This window comes from Ptiloglossa arizonensis, chromosome 9 (genome assembly GCF_051014685.1).
Source record: "Ptiloglossa arizonensis isolate GNS036 chromosome 9, iyPtiAriz1_principal, whole genome shotgun sequence".
NCBI lineage: Eukaryota > Metazoa > Arthropoda > Insecta > Hymenoptera > Colletidae > Ptiloglossa > Ptiloglossa arizonensis.
In genome coordinates this window covers 21220186-21239325 of record NC_135056.1, presented here as the reverse complement: position 1 = coordinate 21239325, position 19140 = coordinate 21220186, and the positions used below count along the sequence as shown (strand labels likewise).

Below are 19140 nucleotides of genomic sequence, written 5' to 3'. Positions count from 1 at the left end.
ATATTTATATTATATTCTTAACAAATCTGAGCATTAAAATGTCTTTTATGTGACACACAATGGAAACTTGTCAAGTGAAATAAATATTACGGTATGATTTCGGTAGAAGCTGACATATAGTTTCTGGCATTATATTAGTATTCTTAAAACAACAGTTATTTATTATATCTAAATACTTTTAATAAAAAACAACTTAAAAAGTGTATATGCATATGAAAGGTCACTAAATGCAATTTTTGGTTATAATTAAAAACTCACATCTTTTTTCAACAATTTAATCATTCGTTTTCGTTGAAAGATTTAAGTTTCTTTGTTTTAATAACACTGTATACCTATGTAACAAGTTTCAGTTAATATCTACAGCAGTTATAAGCATATGAGTTATCGCAGTGACTAGATTAAAAATGTTTCTATTATCAACTACCTTTGCCAGTAATATTAATTTTCACTAGAGGTCATATTTCTTAATAAATAGATAAATAAGAAAATAAATACATAAAAATAATAATTACCTATATAGTGTTATGCAGACAACTTCTTAGCAAAACGGAAAATTCTTCTGCCATTAATAAAGAATGCGTTTATATATCAAAATGCTCTTCTATGACTCTAGAAGCTACTTCAATCTGAGAACCGACAAACGGCATTGGAATTCACTGTGCCAAGTGCGTAGTTCATCCTGTACAGTAATATTTTTGTTTTTAAGAAGGAGCAAAGTTTTTTCCGATATACAACGTTATTAATACACACTTTGTACACCGATGAAATTTTCAGAAGCCAGATATGTGGACGGAAAAATTTCAAAATTGCTTCAATGACCACAATGTATGACAATATATGATAAAATTGTTTATCGACACAGTTCATAAATATTATGTAATTGGTACTTGTTATTTTTTGATGTATGCTGCAGCAAGTTTTAAATTTTGTTAAAAGTATCTGATCTTCCTTTGTTATAAATTGTAGGAAATATTGTGTGACTAAAATCATAAAATTTTGTTGTCTCAATATAATTAAGACTACTTTTTGAACTTATGTACAGTGAGCATTTTAGTTACATATATTAATTTCACTTGGGTCTTGGACACTATTCGCTGGAATTTGCATTTCTTTTTCATAATTTCTATTCAGAGTTTATAACTTTGCACCTCCACTCTCATCTTTTTTGTTTCCTGTACACTTTCTCAGATTAAAGTTGTTCTTTCTCAATTTCTTCTGAATTATCTTCTTTCTCAAGTTTTTTGCTATTTTCTGTTGCAATTTCTGTCTCAATTAAGTGGTGCAATTCCTTACACAGTGTTTCTTCGCAAACTTCTCCATTTATAACAGTATTATCAATTACATCATATTCATTTTTAGCATCGTGTTCCATTACATCCTTAAAGTCAGATTCAACAATTTCTTCACAACTTTTGAACATATCTGGATGTTCATTTGAATTCAATAATTCAGGATTTTCATTAGAATTTAGTATATCAGTATTAACTTCATCATCTGTTGTATCAGTAGATTGAGAAACTTTCTTTAACACACTGTCGATCAGATTAGATGCAAAACTTTTATTCTCATTTCCTTCGTGAATAGTTTGATGAATTGGCAAAGTCTGTGGTCTATGTGGCCGTGCATAAGGGAATGTATTTTCTTCACCTGCTGGAGTATGAACAGCAGATATTTCAGTTTGAGTTGCAACAGCATTATCGATAAGAATTGGTTTTGATTGCATACTTGACATGCATCGTTTTATTTCTGACATAGAGTCTTGTAATTGTTGAACCTAAACATGTACCAACTGTTTAGGCACTACTTGATTATTTGAAAGACTACTGAAACGTAATTGGTATTTTACCTGGGAATGTAACAAATTACATGTTTGTGCTAAATTGGTCACAACATCTACATTTTGCGTAATGTTTTCATTATCATTGATTATAGAATCTCGATTACCACTAGGCTGAAGACTTACAACTTTTTTCCATAGTGCATTAATTGCTTGCATTTGTAATAATTGCAACTTATGTTCGCTTTCCAAAGCTGTTCTAGTAGCCTCCATGTCAGTGGAAAGTTTCCTAGAAAATTAACAAAGCATGTAAGATTTTGAGTAACATATTGTTTATAAACAACGAGAGAATAAACATCATACTGAATATATTTATTTGTCCTTGTCATTTCGATAATCTTCAGTATATTGGTTGCTTTCTTATTAAGATTTCTAGTATGGTAGCCTCTCCACATTCTTTGGATGCAAATTGCTGCTTTCTCAGCTTCGTCTTGGTCTATTTTAATAGTATAGTAAAACAATATAAGAAAAAATAATCATTATATTCTGAAAAATTTTGTTTTTCAAGAAACCTTTACCTTTATTATTGTCCTCCTGTCTTCTTTGAATGGCTCTATGGCGAATACTGTCCAATTTTGCTTGACAAACTTCATTATCTTCATCACTGCTTTGAGTGGTATTACCTGCATCTCCATCTCCACTTTTTTTAATTACACCGCCTTTAATTCTGTCATTTGCGCTTTTAGGCCTTTGTATGTTTCTGCTTAAATTTGGCGAATTTCTTGTACTTCGTTTGCCAGGCAATGTTTTACTTTGAACATAATTATTAATTTTCACAGCATGGGGACATTTATTAGCATTTATGACAATTGGTTTAGCGATATTTGGTTTCCCAATATTGCAGTTTGTTGCAGAATTACTTTTTACAAGTGCATTTGCTTTCACAGAACTGAGATTCGTTTTTGCCATTGGATTTACGGTATTTATAATTGGAATAGCCTTGCCATCTCCGTCGGACGTGAGTTTATTGGGCATTGTAATTTGACATGGTGATGTTAATTTACTTGGTGGAGTTTTTGGTAAAACTCGTGAAAGACCAGAAGGTGGACGAAAATCTGGACTCATTAAAGACTCTGGAACTGGTACTAATTTTGTTGCAGCTTGTAAAGGACTAGATGTTTCTGCAAACCAATGGTTTTTAAATATATGGATAAATGGAAATATAGCAATGATTTTAACTTACCTTCGATGCTTTGTGAAACAGCAATATTTGACATCTTATTGTTTAAGGTTCCACAAAGCATATTTGGATCCAAACTTTGAGTCATTAACGATTCATGATTTTCATTTAATAGTCCATGGCACGAAGAAACCATAGCATCTGTATGACAACTAGATATCATTCTGTCTGGTGACCTTATTCTTAACGAATTTCTTGATGAACCTAATTAAATTTTACACATTTTAAGTATTTTCATTTTGTTTTATACATTGTTACATATTCCTTTACACTTAAAAATGTTTTAGGGCTAGCTTTGCTAGCAAAAGCGTGCAAATGATATTCGACTAAGAACTAGACAAACAATATAAGAAATGTGAACTATGTGAAATGTATTTCCAAATCGTCAAATGATAATTTGCTAACCAAATCCTTTAATTAGCGTCATTGTCATAACACTTTTTTATTTCTCATTCTCCAAAGTCATTTGCGTTATAAGCTTAAAAAAAGCAGTCATTTAAAAACATACTACGTACTAGGCATGAAAGATATAAACATGTGCATTAATCAAAGATCAAATTTCTTTATAATGCACAACACTATACCTTAAATGTTACCAAACCAATTTTCAGTTTTAGTTTCATTGAAATATGAATGAAATTTGTTTTAGATTTTTACACATGTTTATTATGCAATTATAGCCATATATGATAAATCCTCATTCTGACTTTGGATACCTTTACAAGGCGAATGGCACACACAGTACTTTGCTTCATAAAATTTTGGTGATTGTAAGCATTTATCTTCATAGTATGTCAACATTGGCACAACTAGAGAAAACACATTATAACTAGAACATATATAATGTGCATGACGACTGGAAAGTGTACATTACTACTAGTCCACGTTTGCAATTATACATAGAAAAACTTTAAATGGTTTCTGATTGTACTCGCAAGAGCAAAAGAAAGGAAGGATTAATTAGACTCACTGGCACGTCTAGGAGAACTTGTCCTGTTATGACTAAGTCTACGCCTAGTAGCTGGAGAAGGACTCATTCCGACGCTACTTAAGCTGTGTAGGTTTCCAGTATCACTTTGTTGACTTAATTGTTGTTGATGATGTTGTGCTTTACTCAAAATCAGCCTAAGCTTCCTGTCAGTTTCATTTTCTAATGATTCACCAGAAAGAGGGCAGACAGATGCTAGGTACTGAGCAAGTAGTGCATGTTCACCAACACGGAATTGTCTGCCACGTCCCTGAGAATATAGCCACTCTGCCTTTAAACTGAGTGGCCATTGTTTCAAATAAATTTTGATTTTTTGAACTGATACAGTTCTGTTTACTAAATTATATATGAAATAATTATATTTTTACAAAGAGACCCACCTTTCAATAGGATCAACAGGATAGCCATCAATTGATTTCAAGCTCATACACCAATTGATAACAAAAGGACGACAGTCAAACCCGCTATAAGCTATTTGTTAAGAAGAATAAGCTATAGCTGTAAATCTACTGTTAATAAAAATGGTGCTGTTTTGTATCTAGTTTTCTACAAGCACATTATTTTATTGACAAAAAATAATTCTAAGTATATGTAATGATATTAAATATAATAAAACATGACATATTTTTGTCTATATTGTGACAAAATTTGTTTGCATTATTTCACTAATCCACCTCTAAACTTCAAACGGGAATATAATATTTAAATAATAAAAAGGATACATACTGTTACCTGTCACACTAACACATGGGTTATTGGCAATTGAAAAGTTTATTAAATTCGTTAAATTAGCTAAATGTGACATTTCATTTAAATCAGTAATATTATTATTTGCCAATGTAAATGTTTCTAAAGAAGTAGGTAAATAGCGTTCGCATTGTCTTAACGTTATTATGCGATTGTTATGCAGAAAAAGTTCCTAAAATGTTATTAATATCATTATATTTAAGAACAAATATGCTTAGATAATTGTTATTACATTCTTGGTTTAAGAATAGAATAAGAGCTAAACTAATAACAATAAATTAAATATATGTTACCTTCAAATTTCGTAGATATGAAATATCTGAGATATGACTGATGCTATTTTCAGACAAGTCCAAATGCTCCAGCTTTGTATTTGTATGCAGGTGTTCAATGGACTATACAAAATTAACATGGTATAGAAATAGACTTACATAATGAATAATTTCATTATAACATCCTATACAAATAATTATATCTAACATACCTTTATATTGTTACCAGCTAAACAAAGCGTTTGTAAATTTATCATGTCCTTTATGCCTTCTATGGCTATTATACCATTATTTGCTAAATTAAGAGTTACAAGATTATGTAACTTTGATATACCATACATCCGTAACAGTTGGTTTCTTACTACTGAAAGCTGAAAGTTCATATTGAACTAGTTTTAAAAACAATTATTTATTTGTTATATCATGCATTACAACTAATATGTAAATAAAAAAAGTGCATAGTAGAATGTAATATAAAGATATGGAGCATAAAATTATACATTATTTTTTCACATATAGAAACATTACCTTGGTAATTCTATGATAAGAATCAAGATTATCGAGACGTGGTAGCTCATTATCGTCTATGATCAATGTACTGATATCTGCATCTGACGGACAACGGGATAGCTTTTTAAGACCTTGACCACTTAAATCGAGTGTATCACATACCAAGGATTCTGAATGAATAATAAATTCTACTGTTATTTTCGTTTAATTAAACAAAACTTATAGACATTCGTGCGTAAAACTAAATAAAAAGTATAAAAAATGACGACAAGTATAAGTCCGCAATGAAATTATATTATTTTTACATGTATAATGATTAAATAATTATAGTTCCGAAATATTCAAATACGTAATAAATATTTGAGACGTCTTTACGAAGACATTTTATTAAAAAATCATAAAATATAAATATTAAATATACACTAACCCGTCGAAGCCATGATGAACACAATAAACTGGCAGACGCTACGAAGATGTCGTCGTGATCACTATAGCGCCTAATAAGAATACATGACATTTGTAAATATCCCAAAATATTAATTCATGTTCATATTTTATGCATGAAAGTAATAACATGGATAAATAAAACAAGAATATGTCTTAATGTGTATGTTCTAATTACATCCGTTTGTTTAGATTATATTTCTATACGATGTAAATATTATATTTACTAATATCTTTTTTGTGACTGGCGTTCGTTACCGAAAATGAATACGATATATTTGTAGGTAATAATAAAGCATATGTAATATAGATATTACACGAATCTTTTACCCGTTTTACACTGCAGTAATGAGTGATTTTAAAATTGCGCGTTCCGAGACAATATGGCGACATAAAAGTTCAAATATTTGACATTTTACTCTTCTAACTTTATTACATTTATTGATTTGTTTAAAATATTCGTTATTTATATACGTCATTTTTCTGGGTCATATTTCTAAATTAATTTAATTTGACAGGTAAGATTTTACTTAATATAGTTTATTAGTACCACATTTTATAGATGCAAATAATAATAAAGTCACGTGTTGAACACATTGTTTTTCATTCTAATATAAACAGATCAGATTAGAAATGAGAAATTCATTAATTCGTATTTCCAATCGTTACAAGTGTTGTGTTGCGAAACATAATTCTAATTTCGTTGAAAGTAAAAAGTTGAAGGACGAAGTTTTTCGCATTAAGAAACATAATTCTTTTAAATGCAATTCGGATACTCTAACCTCTATAGAGAATACTGATAAATTACATAAAAACGAACAAAATGATATCGATGGAGATAATATATTTAAAATTGTAACTTCTGCTTCAATCGTTTCATTAAATAAAAGTAAAGAATATATAAAAGAAGAAAATCCACCCAATACATCTATAAATTTTGAACATGATTTTAATACTAAGAAATATGACATAAACAATTATAAGGATAATGTTAATACCAATATAAAATGTCAAAACATAACAAAATTAGAAAATGCAAAAGACGATACGGAAATGTCTAATAATGATAACACAAGAATTAATGAAATTAATATGCAAATGCTTTCAAAATCATTGCACAAGCAAATATTCCAAAAGTCTTATGAGCAAGAAGAGATATCGCAGAATGAAATTGAATCTATAAAATACAATTTAAATTCATATGGGATAAAAATTGAAGATGCAACTAGATTACCGGAGGTAGATCTTAAATTACCTCCTTTAGAAGGAAATGACATAGAACAACATTTTTATAACATTGGCAAGGAACAAATTAAACCTTATGTAGCAATTATAAAAGACATTATAAAAAATATCCCTAAAATGCCAGATCAATGGCTATTAAAGGAAGGATGGACCAGATATACATGCGATGGAGCAGAGACTGTAGATTATCCATTAGAACCTGGTATAATTTTTGATGTAGAAGTTTGTATGAAAGAAGGGCCTTTACCAACAATTGCTACTGCAGTAACTAATCAAGCATGGTATGGTTGGGTATCGAAGTGTTTAATAAGCGGTTTAAATAAAAATTTTAAAGGACAACAGTTTAATATGGATCATTTGATTCCAATGGAAAGTAAATCTACAGAATATGGAGAAAAATTAAGTAACTATCATAAAAAAAAGAAAATTATAGTAGGTCACAATGTATCATTTGATAGGAGTAAGATTAAAGAACAATATTGGTTGAATCATACAGGATTGCGGTTCATTGACACAATGTCACTTCATGTCTCTATTGGTGGAATTAATAGCTACCAAAGATCTATTTTAAGAGGAAAAAAAGATACAGAAGAAAAATCTAATTTGCACAAGATAACTTCCTTGAATAGTTTAGCAGAAGTACATAAACTTTATTGTGGCATCGAATTAAATAAAGAATTCAGAAATGTATTTGTAAAAGGAACTTTGAAAGATGTGAGAGAAGATTTTGAATCTTTGATGACTTATTGTGCACATGATGTAGTTGCAACATATAAAGTGTTATGCCAGGTATTTCCTATTTTTGAAGAAAGATTTCCCCATCCTGTTACTTTAGCAGGAATGTTAGAGCTTGGAACAGCATATTTACCTACAAATTCTAATTGGTTCAAGTATTTGAACGAATCAGAGACTATGTTCGAAAACTTAAACTCTGAGACCAAATCTATTCTCGCTAAAAGAGCCAATGATGTTTGTCAACTAATGCACAATGAAAAATACAAGGAAGATTTATGGATGTGGAACGAAGATTGGAGTACTCAAGATATTAAAGGGAAATCGTCATTGATGAAAAAAAAATTTAAAGAGAAATATAAAGTGCAAAATGCAGAAAAAGAAGAAACTGATTCCCAAAATTATCTCGAAGATAAAGAAGACAAAGAAGATATTTTGGAAAAAGAATTTTCCTATTTGAAAGAAACAAGAGAACTTTTACCTGCAAAATTACCACATATGCCAGGGTATCCTGCATGGTATAGAAAACTTTGTTCTAAACCCAATGATAAAGATTGGGCACCAGGTCCGCAAAATATAAGTACCTCCATGCAAATTGTACCAAAACTGTTGAATCTGAAATGGGACGGTTATCCTTTGCATCATATAAAAGAAAAAGGTTGGGGTATATTAGTACCCTTTAATAATGATTTAAATATTGAAACTAAAGTGCCTTTAAAACAGCTTTTGGTTCAGTGTTCTTCATCACAAGAAACATGCGAATCCAATATAATGCATTATACAATGTCAACTCTGGATAAAGACATGCAAAATGAGTTACATAAGAAAAATTTTTCGTGTTTCGGGAAAAAGAAAGATAAGGATGCATCCAATTCTTGTTTAAATGGTATTTATAAAGGGAGTGCCATTTGGTGCAATGTAGTTATAGATAATTGTTGTTACTTTCTTAAATTGCCACATAAAAATGGAGCAAAGTACAATGTTGGTAATCCATTGGCTAAAGATTTTTTGAATAAGTTTTCTGAAAACGTTCTTGCTGGTTTAGATAGCAGTGCCGCAAAAGTATTGGAAATTACTAAATTTTTGTCATATTGGAGAAATAATAGAAACAGGATCATGTCACAGTTTGTAATATGGTTCGACAACTTTTGTTTACCAAACGCTGTTAAAACAATAGAAAAGTCAATACAGTATGGGGCAATTTTACCTTTGGTAGTTGCTTGTGGAACATTAACTAGACGAGCAGTGGAATGTACATGGATGACTGCTTCTAATGCTCACCTTGAACGTGTTGGTTCTGAATTGCGGGCCATGATACAAGCTCCACCAGGATATAATATTGTTGGTGCAGATGTTGATAGTCAAGAGCTGTGGATTGCATCGATTATAGGAGATGCTTACTATAAAAAAATTCATGGAGCCACACCATTTGGTTGGATGACTCTAGTTGGCAACAAGTCTAATGAAACTGATATGCATAGCATTACAGCAAAAGTTATTGGGATTTCCAGAAACCAAGCTAAGATTCTTAATTATGCTAGAATTTATGGTGCAGGACGAATATTTGCAGAAAGACTTCTAAAACAATTTAATCCATCTATGACGGATAAAGAAGCTGCACGTAAATCTCGAAAAATGTTGACGATGACTAAAGGTAGAAAAATATACAGATTGAAACCCGAGTATATTAACGATAACCTGAATGATATAGAATATTCAGTTTACGAGGCTTACGAAATATCAAAGCTATCGGGTAAAACATTAACAGAAATGTTTGAGAGACCTAAATGGTTGGGTGGTTTAGAATCGGCAATGTTCAACAGTCTGGAGAATATTGCTCTGAGCCCTCATCCTGTTACTCCCTTCCTAAATTCCAGGTTAACTGTTGCTCTAGAAAATGAAACGAACAGTGAAAAATATTTGCCTACAAAAGTTAATTGGGTGGTTCAAAGCGGAGCAGTTGATTTCTTGCATTTGATGCTAGTTTCAATGAGATGGCTTATGAAAGACAAAGCAAGATTTTGTTTATCATTTCACGACGAAGTGCGATATTTAGTACCATCGCGCTACAAATATAACGCCGCACTCGCCATGCATGTTACCAATCTTCTAACACGATCTTTTTGCGCTTCGAGGCTTGGAATGAAAGACCTTCCAATGTCGGTAGCGTTTTTCACTTCCGTGGAAGTAGATACCGTTTTACGCAAAGAATCAGGGGATGACTGCAAGACACTTTCGAATGTCCATGGATTGAAAAATGGATATAATATTTCACCTGGAGAGAGTTTGGACATATTATCGGTTATAAAGAAAACAGGAGGATGTATAGGACCTTGGCACAACAAAAAAAAAACAAAGAAAGAAGTACCTAATCGAAAACTATAGTATTTTTAATTACGAACATTCAATGAATACCAAAGCATTATCGATTAATTAAAGGAACTGGTACAAAATATAAAACTGTCGTTTATTTTACTGTAAAAGATCAAATGTTTAGTATCGTTTTTATATTTAAATTTACAGATAAAAATGTCTAAAGCAACAAAACGGAAACATGTCGTTAAAGAAGTCGAAGATATGAGTCTTCCTACCGAATCGCAATCAATTGTACGAATAATTGAATCACGTGGTAATAATCTTCACGAAGTTGTAAATTTCACCGGAGATCAATATCTCGTGTCTATGCCACCGAAGTTTAGAAGAAACATTTGGGTAAAACGAGGAGATTTCGTGCTGGTAGAGCCAATACCAGAAGGAGATAAAGTAAAGGCAGAGATCGTTAAAATATTGACCCGAGTAGGTTTTATTTCAAATATACGTAATTTTATCTATGATAAAACGTAAAAGAAGACAAAAATAAGAATTTATCCGCTAGGAACATCAAAAATTGTATCGTGCACGGGATTGTTGGCCAAAAGAATTCGATGAAATTCCACAGTTAAATGAAGGAAGAATCAGCAAGCATGGAGAAGAAAATGATAACGAAGAGGACAATCTTTTTGTAAATACAAATAGATTACCACTTAATAGTAATGGAAAAGATAACATCAGTGAAACAAGTTCCAACGAATCTGACTCTAGTTAACATTTTGTTAGTACAAAGTTGTAAATAAATATATACATACTTTTATTTTGTAGTCGATTTAATTTAATTCTTCATTTTCTAATAATGTTTGAAAATAGTTAAAATATTCAACGAACTACATTAATAGTTACTTAGATTATTGTTAAAATATAACATTTGTTCGTAGATCGAAGTTTCAATTCGTTTATTTATACATCGACTAATGTCAAGTTGTAAGTATTGTAAGAGGATCGAAGTTCTTGTCTCGCAGTAATTAATATATCATCGGAATAAAAATATTCTTACGTTTGACGCAAATGAACGTTATCGTAAAAATTATCTCGTTGCAACGTCTTTGATTAATCTTATCGGCTAGTATGATTTTTTCAATTTTATACACGTTCTACCTTTAGTGAATTAACATTTTCCAGCGTTCCGTTATTATCTATAGCGAGTATGGTAACCATCGATGATAAATTTAAAAGATTCAACGGAAATGATCCCCGATTGAATGACCACCGTCGACATAAAATTAAAGATAAATAATATCGAATAACTGGATAGCGACGCGTAATTACGTACAGTCACCGAATGTTACGAATTTCAAGCGAATACAAGCAACGAGAAATATGTAATCACCGGACTACGATTCCTATTGGTAAACATATTATTTTCGAGGAAAAGTTAAAATATGAAAAGAAATAAAGCAAAAAAAAAAAAAAAACATCGTGTCCTTTTTATTCAGAAACAGCGTACTCTCGTGGTTTTCCAGCGAAGGTTGCATTTACGTTCAGTTGTGTCTAGCGAATTTGTAGCGTTGCGCACCGAGAGAGTTAGAAACGCGATAATTGAATGCACTGAGAATCTTGATACGATTGAACGATATATTAGACCGATTTTCTTATCAGTGAGATCAGGAGGAGGATGAGGTTGTTGTCGCAACGTCAGGTGTCCAAAGGCATCGCTAAGAACACTACATTCAGTCGCATTGTACGGTAGTCACGCACCCGTCAGCGAGATTCACCGATCTCGCTGTCCTCCTCTTCGTTTCGTCTATTTATTTTCGTTTCTGTCAACGACATCGACCGACAAGCTCAAAGAGTGATTGCTTCCCGATCCGTTAACGGTACGCAATGTTTCTAAATTGAATTCTGTTTACCGCACTCTCTCGGTGTTACGCGATTTCTACTATTAGTCCACGTGTTGCTGTTCGCGCATAAACGGTCGTTATCGTCGGAAAGTCGTGATATTTCGTGCGAGTGATTTTTTTTATCATTGATCGATTAGTTGATCGGTGACCGTTCCTTTGTTGTACGGCGTTTTGCACCGAGAAGAATAAAAAGACATACTACGGCCCGGGAACCGAATCAAGGATGTCAAGATGACACGCATCTCGCGGAAGAAGAATGAGTATCACCGGTGGAGTATCAACAGGAAGTATAAGTTCGCGATAGAGCCAATTTTCGATCGTAAGTTGAAATGGCAGATTAAATCGGCTGGAGGGCAACCTACGACTATCGTCTCAAGATGGAATGAACGCACGAATCGAACGCACATTTTTCTATCGATCGTGGCGAAGTAACACCGCGGAGGAGCTCCAATTTGAAAAAAACCGGACGAGCTTTTTGCATTCAGTCGGTGGCCCATTAACGATCAACCGACCGCGTTCTCTTGAATCGACTACTATCTAGTCACGACCGAATGCTTTGTTTACACGCGATAATTATTTCTAGAGATACGAATAGAGATTCTTAAAATAGGCCGTTGACGGGCTCGTGGAGACCGTTTTCCCTGGACTAACAATATTTACAAACATCCGTGTTCACGGCATCCGTCTTTTCTTAAATTCTCGGCAAATGTTGAACTCCTTTGGCAGATCTCGTCGGACGTAGAGGGAGAATATTTTGTTTCCGAACAGACATAGTCAATATGGAAACGTCGAACGAAGATGCGAGCGATTTGCACGATTTCTGGAAGGACTGGGACTTGAGGAATTTGACGGAAGCCGAATATTTGACCAAGGTACTTGGACCCAAGTATCTGCCCATGAGGATGGTGATACCGTTGACGATAGCGTACGTGGTGATATTCGTCACTGGCATTTTCGGGAACATTGCCACATGTATCGTCGTCATTAGAAATCCTTCGATGCAAACCGCCACCAACTACTACTTGTTCAGTCTGGCTATATCCGATCTTACTCTACTCGTGTTGGGTGAGTTTTTTCCGCGTTCGATCGATCTCTTTCCCTGTTGTTTGTTCCGTCCAATTTGCGCTCCCATCCTTCTTTGCGCTTCGTTTCATTTTCGATTTCACTGTATCCGTCTTGTCGACCGTACACTTTAAATGTTTACCGAAATGTTACCGCGCGTAACACGGAAATGAAATACATCAAATTTATCGTCTCACCGAGAGCCGTTGATTCGCGTTTCCTTCCAGATAATTTATAATAATTTACAAAGGAGGATAATAAAATGCGATAAACGAGTTTAACAACGGTTACCTTAATAAAGGTAATCGAGAACGAGCGCCACTGTACGCGATATTAATTCGTTTTTAACCGAATTCGATTTACGCTTGTGCCCCTGGATCAGCGTTCGTTGAGTGGTTCGTTTAACGGTGGCATCGTTTCAATCGGGAACAGTGATATTTCGATAGCCGATTAAAATATACCGATAACGATAAACAGGAAAGTGTGAACAAAAATAACACGATTTAATTTAACGATTTCAATTACGTGCGCGTGGAATGTCGTAACGTATTTGACGGACCGTAATAATGGCTTAAGCGTGTATTGCCGACGAAAAGACGATTGCGATTAAAAATCAATAATACGTGGTTAAGTTTCATTAGTCCATATCGTCGACAACGTTCAAAACTATTAAGTAATAAGACCGAACGGTCTTGACTTACGAGATTAAAGTAAACTCGAACGATATACATAACTATTATAGTATTGAACAGCGAGATAGAGAAGATTCTCGAGAGAAGTTCGGTCAAACTGGAATCATCGCGTTTAGATCGAGACGATTGTCATTTTGTCTCTCTTTATTCCTTTAAAATTCGAAGATAAATGCTTTAAATTAATCTTCGCTTCGTGTGTACATAAGCGATTGTTATCTGTACAGTGGGCTGTTTGTCAATCGTAATGTTTTTATTTGCGCTACTACGTGGGGTTTTCAGGGTTAAAAGTTGAGCGTTCGCCACGAATGAATTAAAGAGATTTCACACGTTTACGTATACGTCGTGACGTATAAGTATTTCGATCTTGAAGCAATTTACCAACCGTAAACGTTCACGTGTTATTTCGCGTTGCTCTCCTTCCCCGAATAGTTGAACCGGTAGTTCAAGAATTATCAAATGATAATGAAGATAGAAAGTACGATTTAACGAATCTCAAAACATTTTCTATCGTGGAGCGTGAAAATTTGTACGCAAGGCATACGTATCTTTTTGTACAATGAGAAAAACCGCGAGACTTTTCTTTTGGAACGCGCGAACGTCACGATATCGAATAACTTCCTGTAAGAACAACACCTTTGAGAGTTCCAAGGTGTTCCAAGGTGTCGATTTTGTCGAACTCGATGAAAATATCGGTCTGTGCAACTGTACCTAGCAATGAAAGTGAATAGATTTTACGGGATGTAAATGCTAGGAACGAGCGAATAGTACGAATTTGTTTCGGCATCGATCATCGGTAGCGCAAAGACGAATTGAATTCCCTGTTGCATCGTGGATTGGATGAAAACCGTTTGACGAAACAATTGTCGCGAGATAAGGTACGCAGAATGCTTGCGCACACTCGGTACGATCAAAAGTTCGCGATATCGATATCAGGCATCGATTTTTATAGGGTAATAAACGTTGCTGTATAGATATTAATTCTTCTTCGTAAAGGGAGACGAACAACAAACATAACTGGGTCATTTTAACTTGGCAAATATTGATACGCAAGCGCGATATTATTCGAGAATTGATACAGTTTTCCGACGGATCGCGGTTTATTTATATTGGAAAAATGTTTAAGCATTGGGGTTCATTTAAATGGAACGCGGTGGTATTTCGACGAACGAGAAGGAAATTCAACGGGTTGACACAGTTTCCGTAAATTACACGCTAATCAACATGCAACTCGTATGTAAATTCGTCGAAACAAGTTTGGTAAAGTCTCGAGGATTCGTCGAGGATGCGCCGCGAAAGTTCACGTAGACTTTATAAGTCGCTGAAATCTCTCTCTTTGTCTGAAAGAAGCTCCAAACGACGAAGCAGAAATTCCACTTTGTACGAAATGCGCGATAAATTTTGAATCCGTTGCAGTTTCTTCTCTCGTTGAACATCGTCGTGAAATATCGTGACGTTTACGCGTTAATTACCTACCGAGCTTAAGTCGGTCGTAAATCTACTTTTGGTAAAACGAGTTTGCGTACCGGCGTGTTGCTTGCGGTTCTTAGTCATTCCGCGTCCTGACAGAGACGTTTGACGTCAATTGCACGATCGTCGCAAAAGCAGATCACAGATAACGATATAGAAAAAGAATAAAAATGGGGTGTTACCGTTGTTAAAGCGTTCGGAACGAAATATTCTCATCGATTGATCCTTATCGCGTCGATTGATCGTTATCAAAGTTTGTTCGGTCACTTTCAGGATTACCGAACGAGTTGAGCATCTTCTGGCAACAATATCCGTGGGCTCTGGGAGTCGTCCTTTGCAAGATAAGAGCATACGTGTCGGAAATGTAAGAAATCACTGGGAAGCATTGGTTATACTTTATACGCATACTTCAACGATCTTTGCGTCTGACACGTTGCATCTGTTCGGTAGGTCCTCGTACGTGTCGGTCCTCACGATAGTGGCCTTCTCCATGGAAAGATATCTGGCCATTTGTCACCCGCTTCGTGTTTACACGATAAGCGGTCTCAAAAGACCGATACGTTTCATCTTGGCTGCGTGGTCGATAGCTCTGGTATGCGCGATACCGTTCGCGATCTATACGAAAGTCAATTTGGTCGAGTATCCACCAGGTTAATTAAGCGATTCAATTCCATCTCATCGTTCAGATTACGTGCGGTCAGCGTCTTATAAAAAATATAAAATTGAACAGGTTCGGGTAATTATTCGGCCGATTCGGCGATTTGCGCGATGCTCCTACCGTACATGCCGAAATTCCCGCTTTACGAGTTGAGCAGCATCATATTTTTTTTTATACCGATGCTGGTGATTTTGGTGGTCTACACGAGGATGGGTTTGAGGATATGGAACAGTACACGGGACACGCTAAACTCGGTCGTGCACGGCACGATTCATGGAAACTCCAGACAAATTCAATCCCGGAAATCCGTTATCAGAATGTTGAGTAAGACCGAGCTATTTGTCCTTGTTATTTTTTATAATAATTCTTCGCTCTTCTTTTGAACAGAACGTCTAAATCGTAACGATTGGATTGTTGCAGGCGCTGTGGTCATATTGTTTTTCTTTTGTTGGGCTCCGTTTCATGCTCAACGTTTGTTTTACGTCTACGCGCAAGAGTCCGACTATTATCCGGACTTGAACGAGTGGTTGTACATTTTGAGCGGATGTCTCTATTACTTCAGCACAACCGTGAATCCTATTTTATATAACGTGATGAGCATGAAGTATCGGAACGCGTTCAGACAGACGATCTGCTGTACAACGAGAAAGATGGGAAGAAGGAGCTGGACTACCAGGGAGTTGCAGATATCCGAAAACAATCCAAAGGGAAAGACGCACAACACGAACTTTAAGCATTCAGTAAGGTTGTAACGTTAAAGAAGTCGTACTCACGCGATATTACGTTAAATATTATAATATTCTTATACCGAGGGTCGGCAACATTTATATAATTCTTGTTTAGGTATACCATCAGCCAAGCGAAGGAAATGTTTCGATTCACTACAAGTCGAGAAAGTGTGAGTAAAGACGGGAACATGAACGATAATGTTCCTCGTAAATCATACCCGTTGAAGAAAGAAGATTCCACGTCCAGACCTCTTCTCGATCGAATGCATTCCGTTGCTCGAGAACAAACGAACAGCACGAGTTCTACGTCTGAAAGGCAAACGAGAGAAAATTCAGAGTCTACCGCCAATAGTATTTTGTGATCTACACAAACTGTACATTTTTAACGGTTAAACTGATTTAAGCATTGTCTGTTACACGATACTTGTAAATAATAGCTGTAAATTAATCGATCGTATTGTTATTTATTGTCCAGCGATGTACCGTACAATCGTATTCTTTTTATGTTCATTTTTATCCGATTATAAAATTTATGTATTTAGTAAAAGATTTCAACGATAAACGTCCATTAGTTAATCAGTTCGTTAGACGATATTTCTTTGCGATTTCTTCGAATTCTTTTCGTTCGACACACATTGCAATCGCGTAAGATTTTACCGAGATGATATGCATTTCGGCGAGGAAATTTCATGCAGATACGTATTCCATGAATATGGTAAACTTTCGGACTAAATGAGTACACATATACCTACTTGCGAGCAGAAACATTATTTTTATTTTCCCGTCTTCTTTGGGTTTTCAATTATTTTCAAAAACTGACCAGCAATACGAGCTCTACGAATCGTTTAGCCTAAAACAGTCGTTAGCTAGAGACTTTGCATCAAAGCGCTTGAATATCATTAACAGTGTATTAACTATGCTCTTCAAAGGTGCTGTGTACCTCTTTGACGAAACTGTTATAAATATTTTTAACTGTGCCCGGATATAGTCTCGGCGTTCTAAAAATTCCCATTCGATGCTATTTTCCGAAAGAAAAGTAGCAACTTTCGATTGAAAAATGTAAACGGTAATAGTATTAACGTCGAAGTTTGCGAAAGCGTAGGGAAAAGTTTTTAAAGCCATTACAATGGGTTCTGTGTTCGAGAAAACGGTATTACTATAGTGTTTCATTTATTGACTACCTTGTTACGCAATTCATTTATCTCGCTCGGTCAGGTTTTCCATCGGCACTAACGAAGAAACTCTATTTTCGCAAAGTGAAGTCAATACTATCAATTTACCGGATAACAAATTTGTGGATTAATTTCCAGACCGAACAAATGAATACGTGCCGGCACCGCCAGTTCCTTTGTTCCTTTCGTCAAAATGAAAAGTGTAACCTAAATTCTGTATAACCGTCTAATATATTTTCACAATATTCTATCGTCGACGATAGAATGTTGGAAAAAGTATTCGGAGAAAGTGAAAACGATGGTGTTTGATTTTCTGAAATCTTTAAATTGTCTCGCAGAACTGATTATCTTGATAGCGATCGAGTCTGTCTCGTCCGTATACGAATGCATTCTTCGACAAATTTTCGCCCAATTAAGAGGAGAAAAATCATTGCAATGGGTAATAATTCGTATCTCGAAAGATAGCGATAGCAGTAGATTCGTGTATGTTCTCTAGATTGCGCGGTCCTATTGATTTTCCTCTTTCCTTTTCAGACGCAACGTTTTCTAATCCAATGTTTATCGTCTGAAAGCTTCTTCGTAGACTGAATAAGGACAAAAACGTAAAAGAACGTAACGGTATTATGTCGGTGCTCGGTCGGAAGACGTCGAAGGTAAAGGTGTACGTAGACGTCGAGAAAACGATCACGTTTGCGCCCAAAGTTTCCGTTTTTGTCCACGTTCATTCGTCGTGCAATCGTATTACGAAAGATTTCACGAATAACGTTGTAACGTTGCTCGAGTAAAACGTGTTATCGTTTCCCGCGGTTGTAAAAGTCGACGAAAGAGAAGATCAATCTTGGATCTGAATTCTGGAGACAAGGATCATTTCCATTTTGTTAACGATCTATGATATTTAGTTACGAGCTTGAAATTCAACTTGAGAATTTACACGGTGTAGTTCTACTAGATCTATGAAATAATTTTCAGTTCTTTCTCTACATTTTTACTCTCGGCACGATAATTTTAATCATCGACGGGTACGCCGAGCCAGTGGAATTCCTTCCCGTGTTCGAAGAGGATCTTGGGCTTTGTCATTTTCACCAGATACACGCGCCGAAGAAAATCCTCGAATACCCGTTCTATAGTCGCGGTGAAATGGCCGAATATCTATTGCGGAAAACCTTGACTCCTCGACGGGGGAAACAAATGG

General features: G+C 34.8%; 3 protein-coding genes across 14 annotated transcripts; 2 read left to right on the top strand and 1 right to left on the bottom strand.

Moving 5' to 3' along the window:
• Positions 1-103: 103 nt before the first annotated feature.
• On the bottom strand, positions 104-6064 carry Cep97 (centrosomal protein 97kDa). 6 transcript variants are annotated; one of them, XR_012993268.1, is made up of 15 exons: positions 5962-6064; positions 5553-5704; positions 5237-5395; positions 5046-5147; positions 4732-4924; positions 4386-4476; positions 3988-4283; positions 3734-3826; positions 3021-3221; positions 2356-2958; positions 2141-2273; positions 1847-2066; positions 1059-1774; positions 751-980; positions 104-679 (listed from the first exon to the last, which is right to left on the bottom strand). XR_012993268.1 is itself a non-coding variant. In XM_076320194.1 (13 exons), the coding sequence occupies exons 1-13, from the start codon at positions 5972-5974 to the stop codon at positions 1190-1192; spliced, it is 2841 nt and encodes a 946-aa protein (XP_076176309.1). In that variant the 5' UTR covers positions 5975-6064; the 3' UTR covers positions 104-1189. The 6 variants fall into 6 exon arrangements, 1 of the variants encoding a protein (XP_076176309.1); XR_012993269.1 differs by having other exon boundaries at positions 751-1774; positions 4386-4469; positions 4728-4924; XR_012993267.1 differs by having other exon boundaries at positions 751-1774.
• Positions 6065-6338: 274 nt separating this feature from the next.
• Positions 6339-11725, top strand: LOC143151378 (DNA polymerase subunit gamma-1, mitochondrial-like). Of its 5 annotated transcripts, XM_076320455.1 has the most exons (4): positions 6596-10319; positions 10479-10751; positions 10831-11046; positions 11207-11725. In XM_076320455.1, the coding sequence occupies exons 1-3, from the start codon at positions 6612-6614 to the stop codon at positions 11038-11040; spliced, it is 4191 nt and encodes a 1396-aa protein (XP_076176570.1). In that variant the 5' UTR covers positions 6596-6611; the 3' UTR covers positions 11041-11046; positions 11207-11725. The 5 variants fall into 5 exon arrangements, 4 of the variants coding, with proteins under 4 accessions (XP_076176571.1, XP_076176570.1, XP_076176569.1 ...); XM_076320456.1 differs by lacking the exons at positions 6596-10319; positions 11207-11725 and adding an exon at positions 6339-6496 and having other exon boundaries at positions 10831-11092; XM_076320454.1 differs by lacking the exon at positions 11207-11725 and having other exon boundaries at positions 10831-11092.
• Positions 11726-12008: 283 nt separating this feature from the next.
• LOC143151025 (neuropeptides capa receptor) lies at positions 12009-17245 on the top strand. Of its 3 annotated transcripts, XM_076319747.1 has the most exons (8): positions 12009-12145; positions 12307-12488; positions 12896-13234; positions 15664-15754; positions 15841-16040; positions 16121-16372; positions 16469-16793; positions 16892-17245. In XM_076319747.1, exons 2-8 carry the CDS (start codon positions 12401-12403, stop codon positions 17136-17138), a joined length of 1542 nt encoding a protein of 513 aa, XP_076175862.1. In that variant the 5' UTR covers positions 12009-12145; positions 12307-12400; the 3' UTR covers positions 17139-17245. The 3 variants fall into 3 exon arrangements, with proteins under 3 accessions (XP_076175862.1, XP_076175863.1, XP_076175864.1); XM_076319748.1 differs by having other exon boundaries at positions 12009-12488; positions 16904-17245; XM_076319749.1 differs by having other exon boundaries at positions 12009-12488; positions 16469-16788; positions 16892-17097.
• The last annotated feature ends 1895 nt before the right edge of the window (positions 17246-19140 follow it).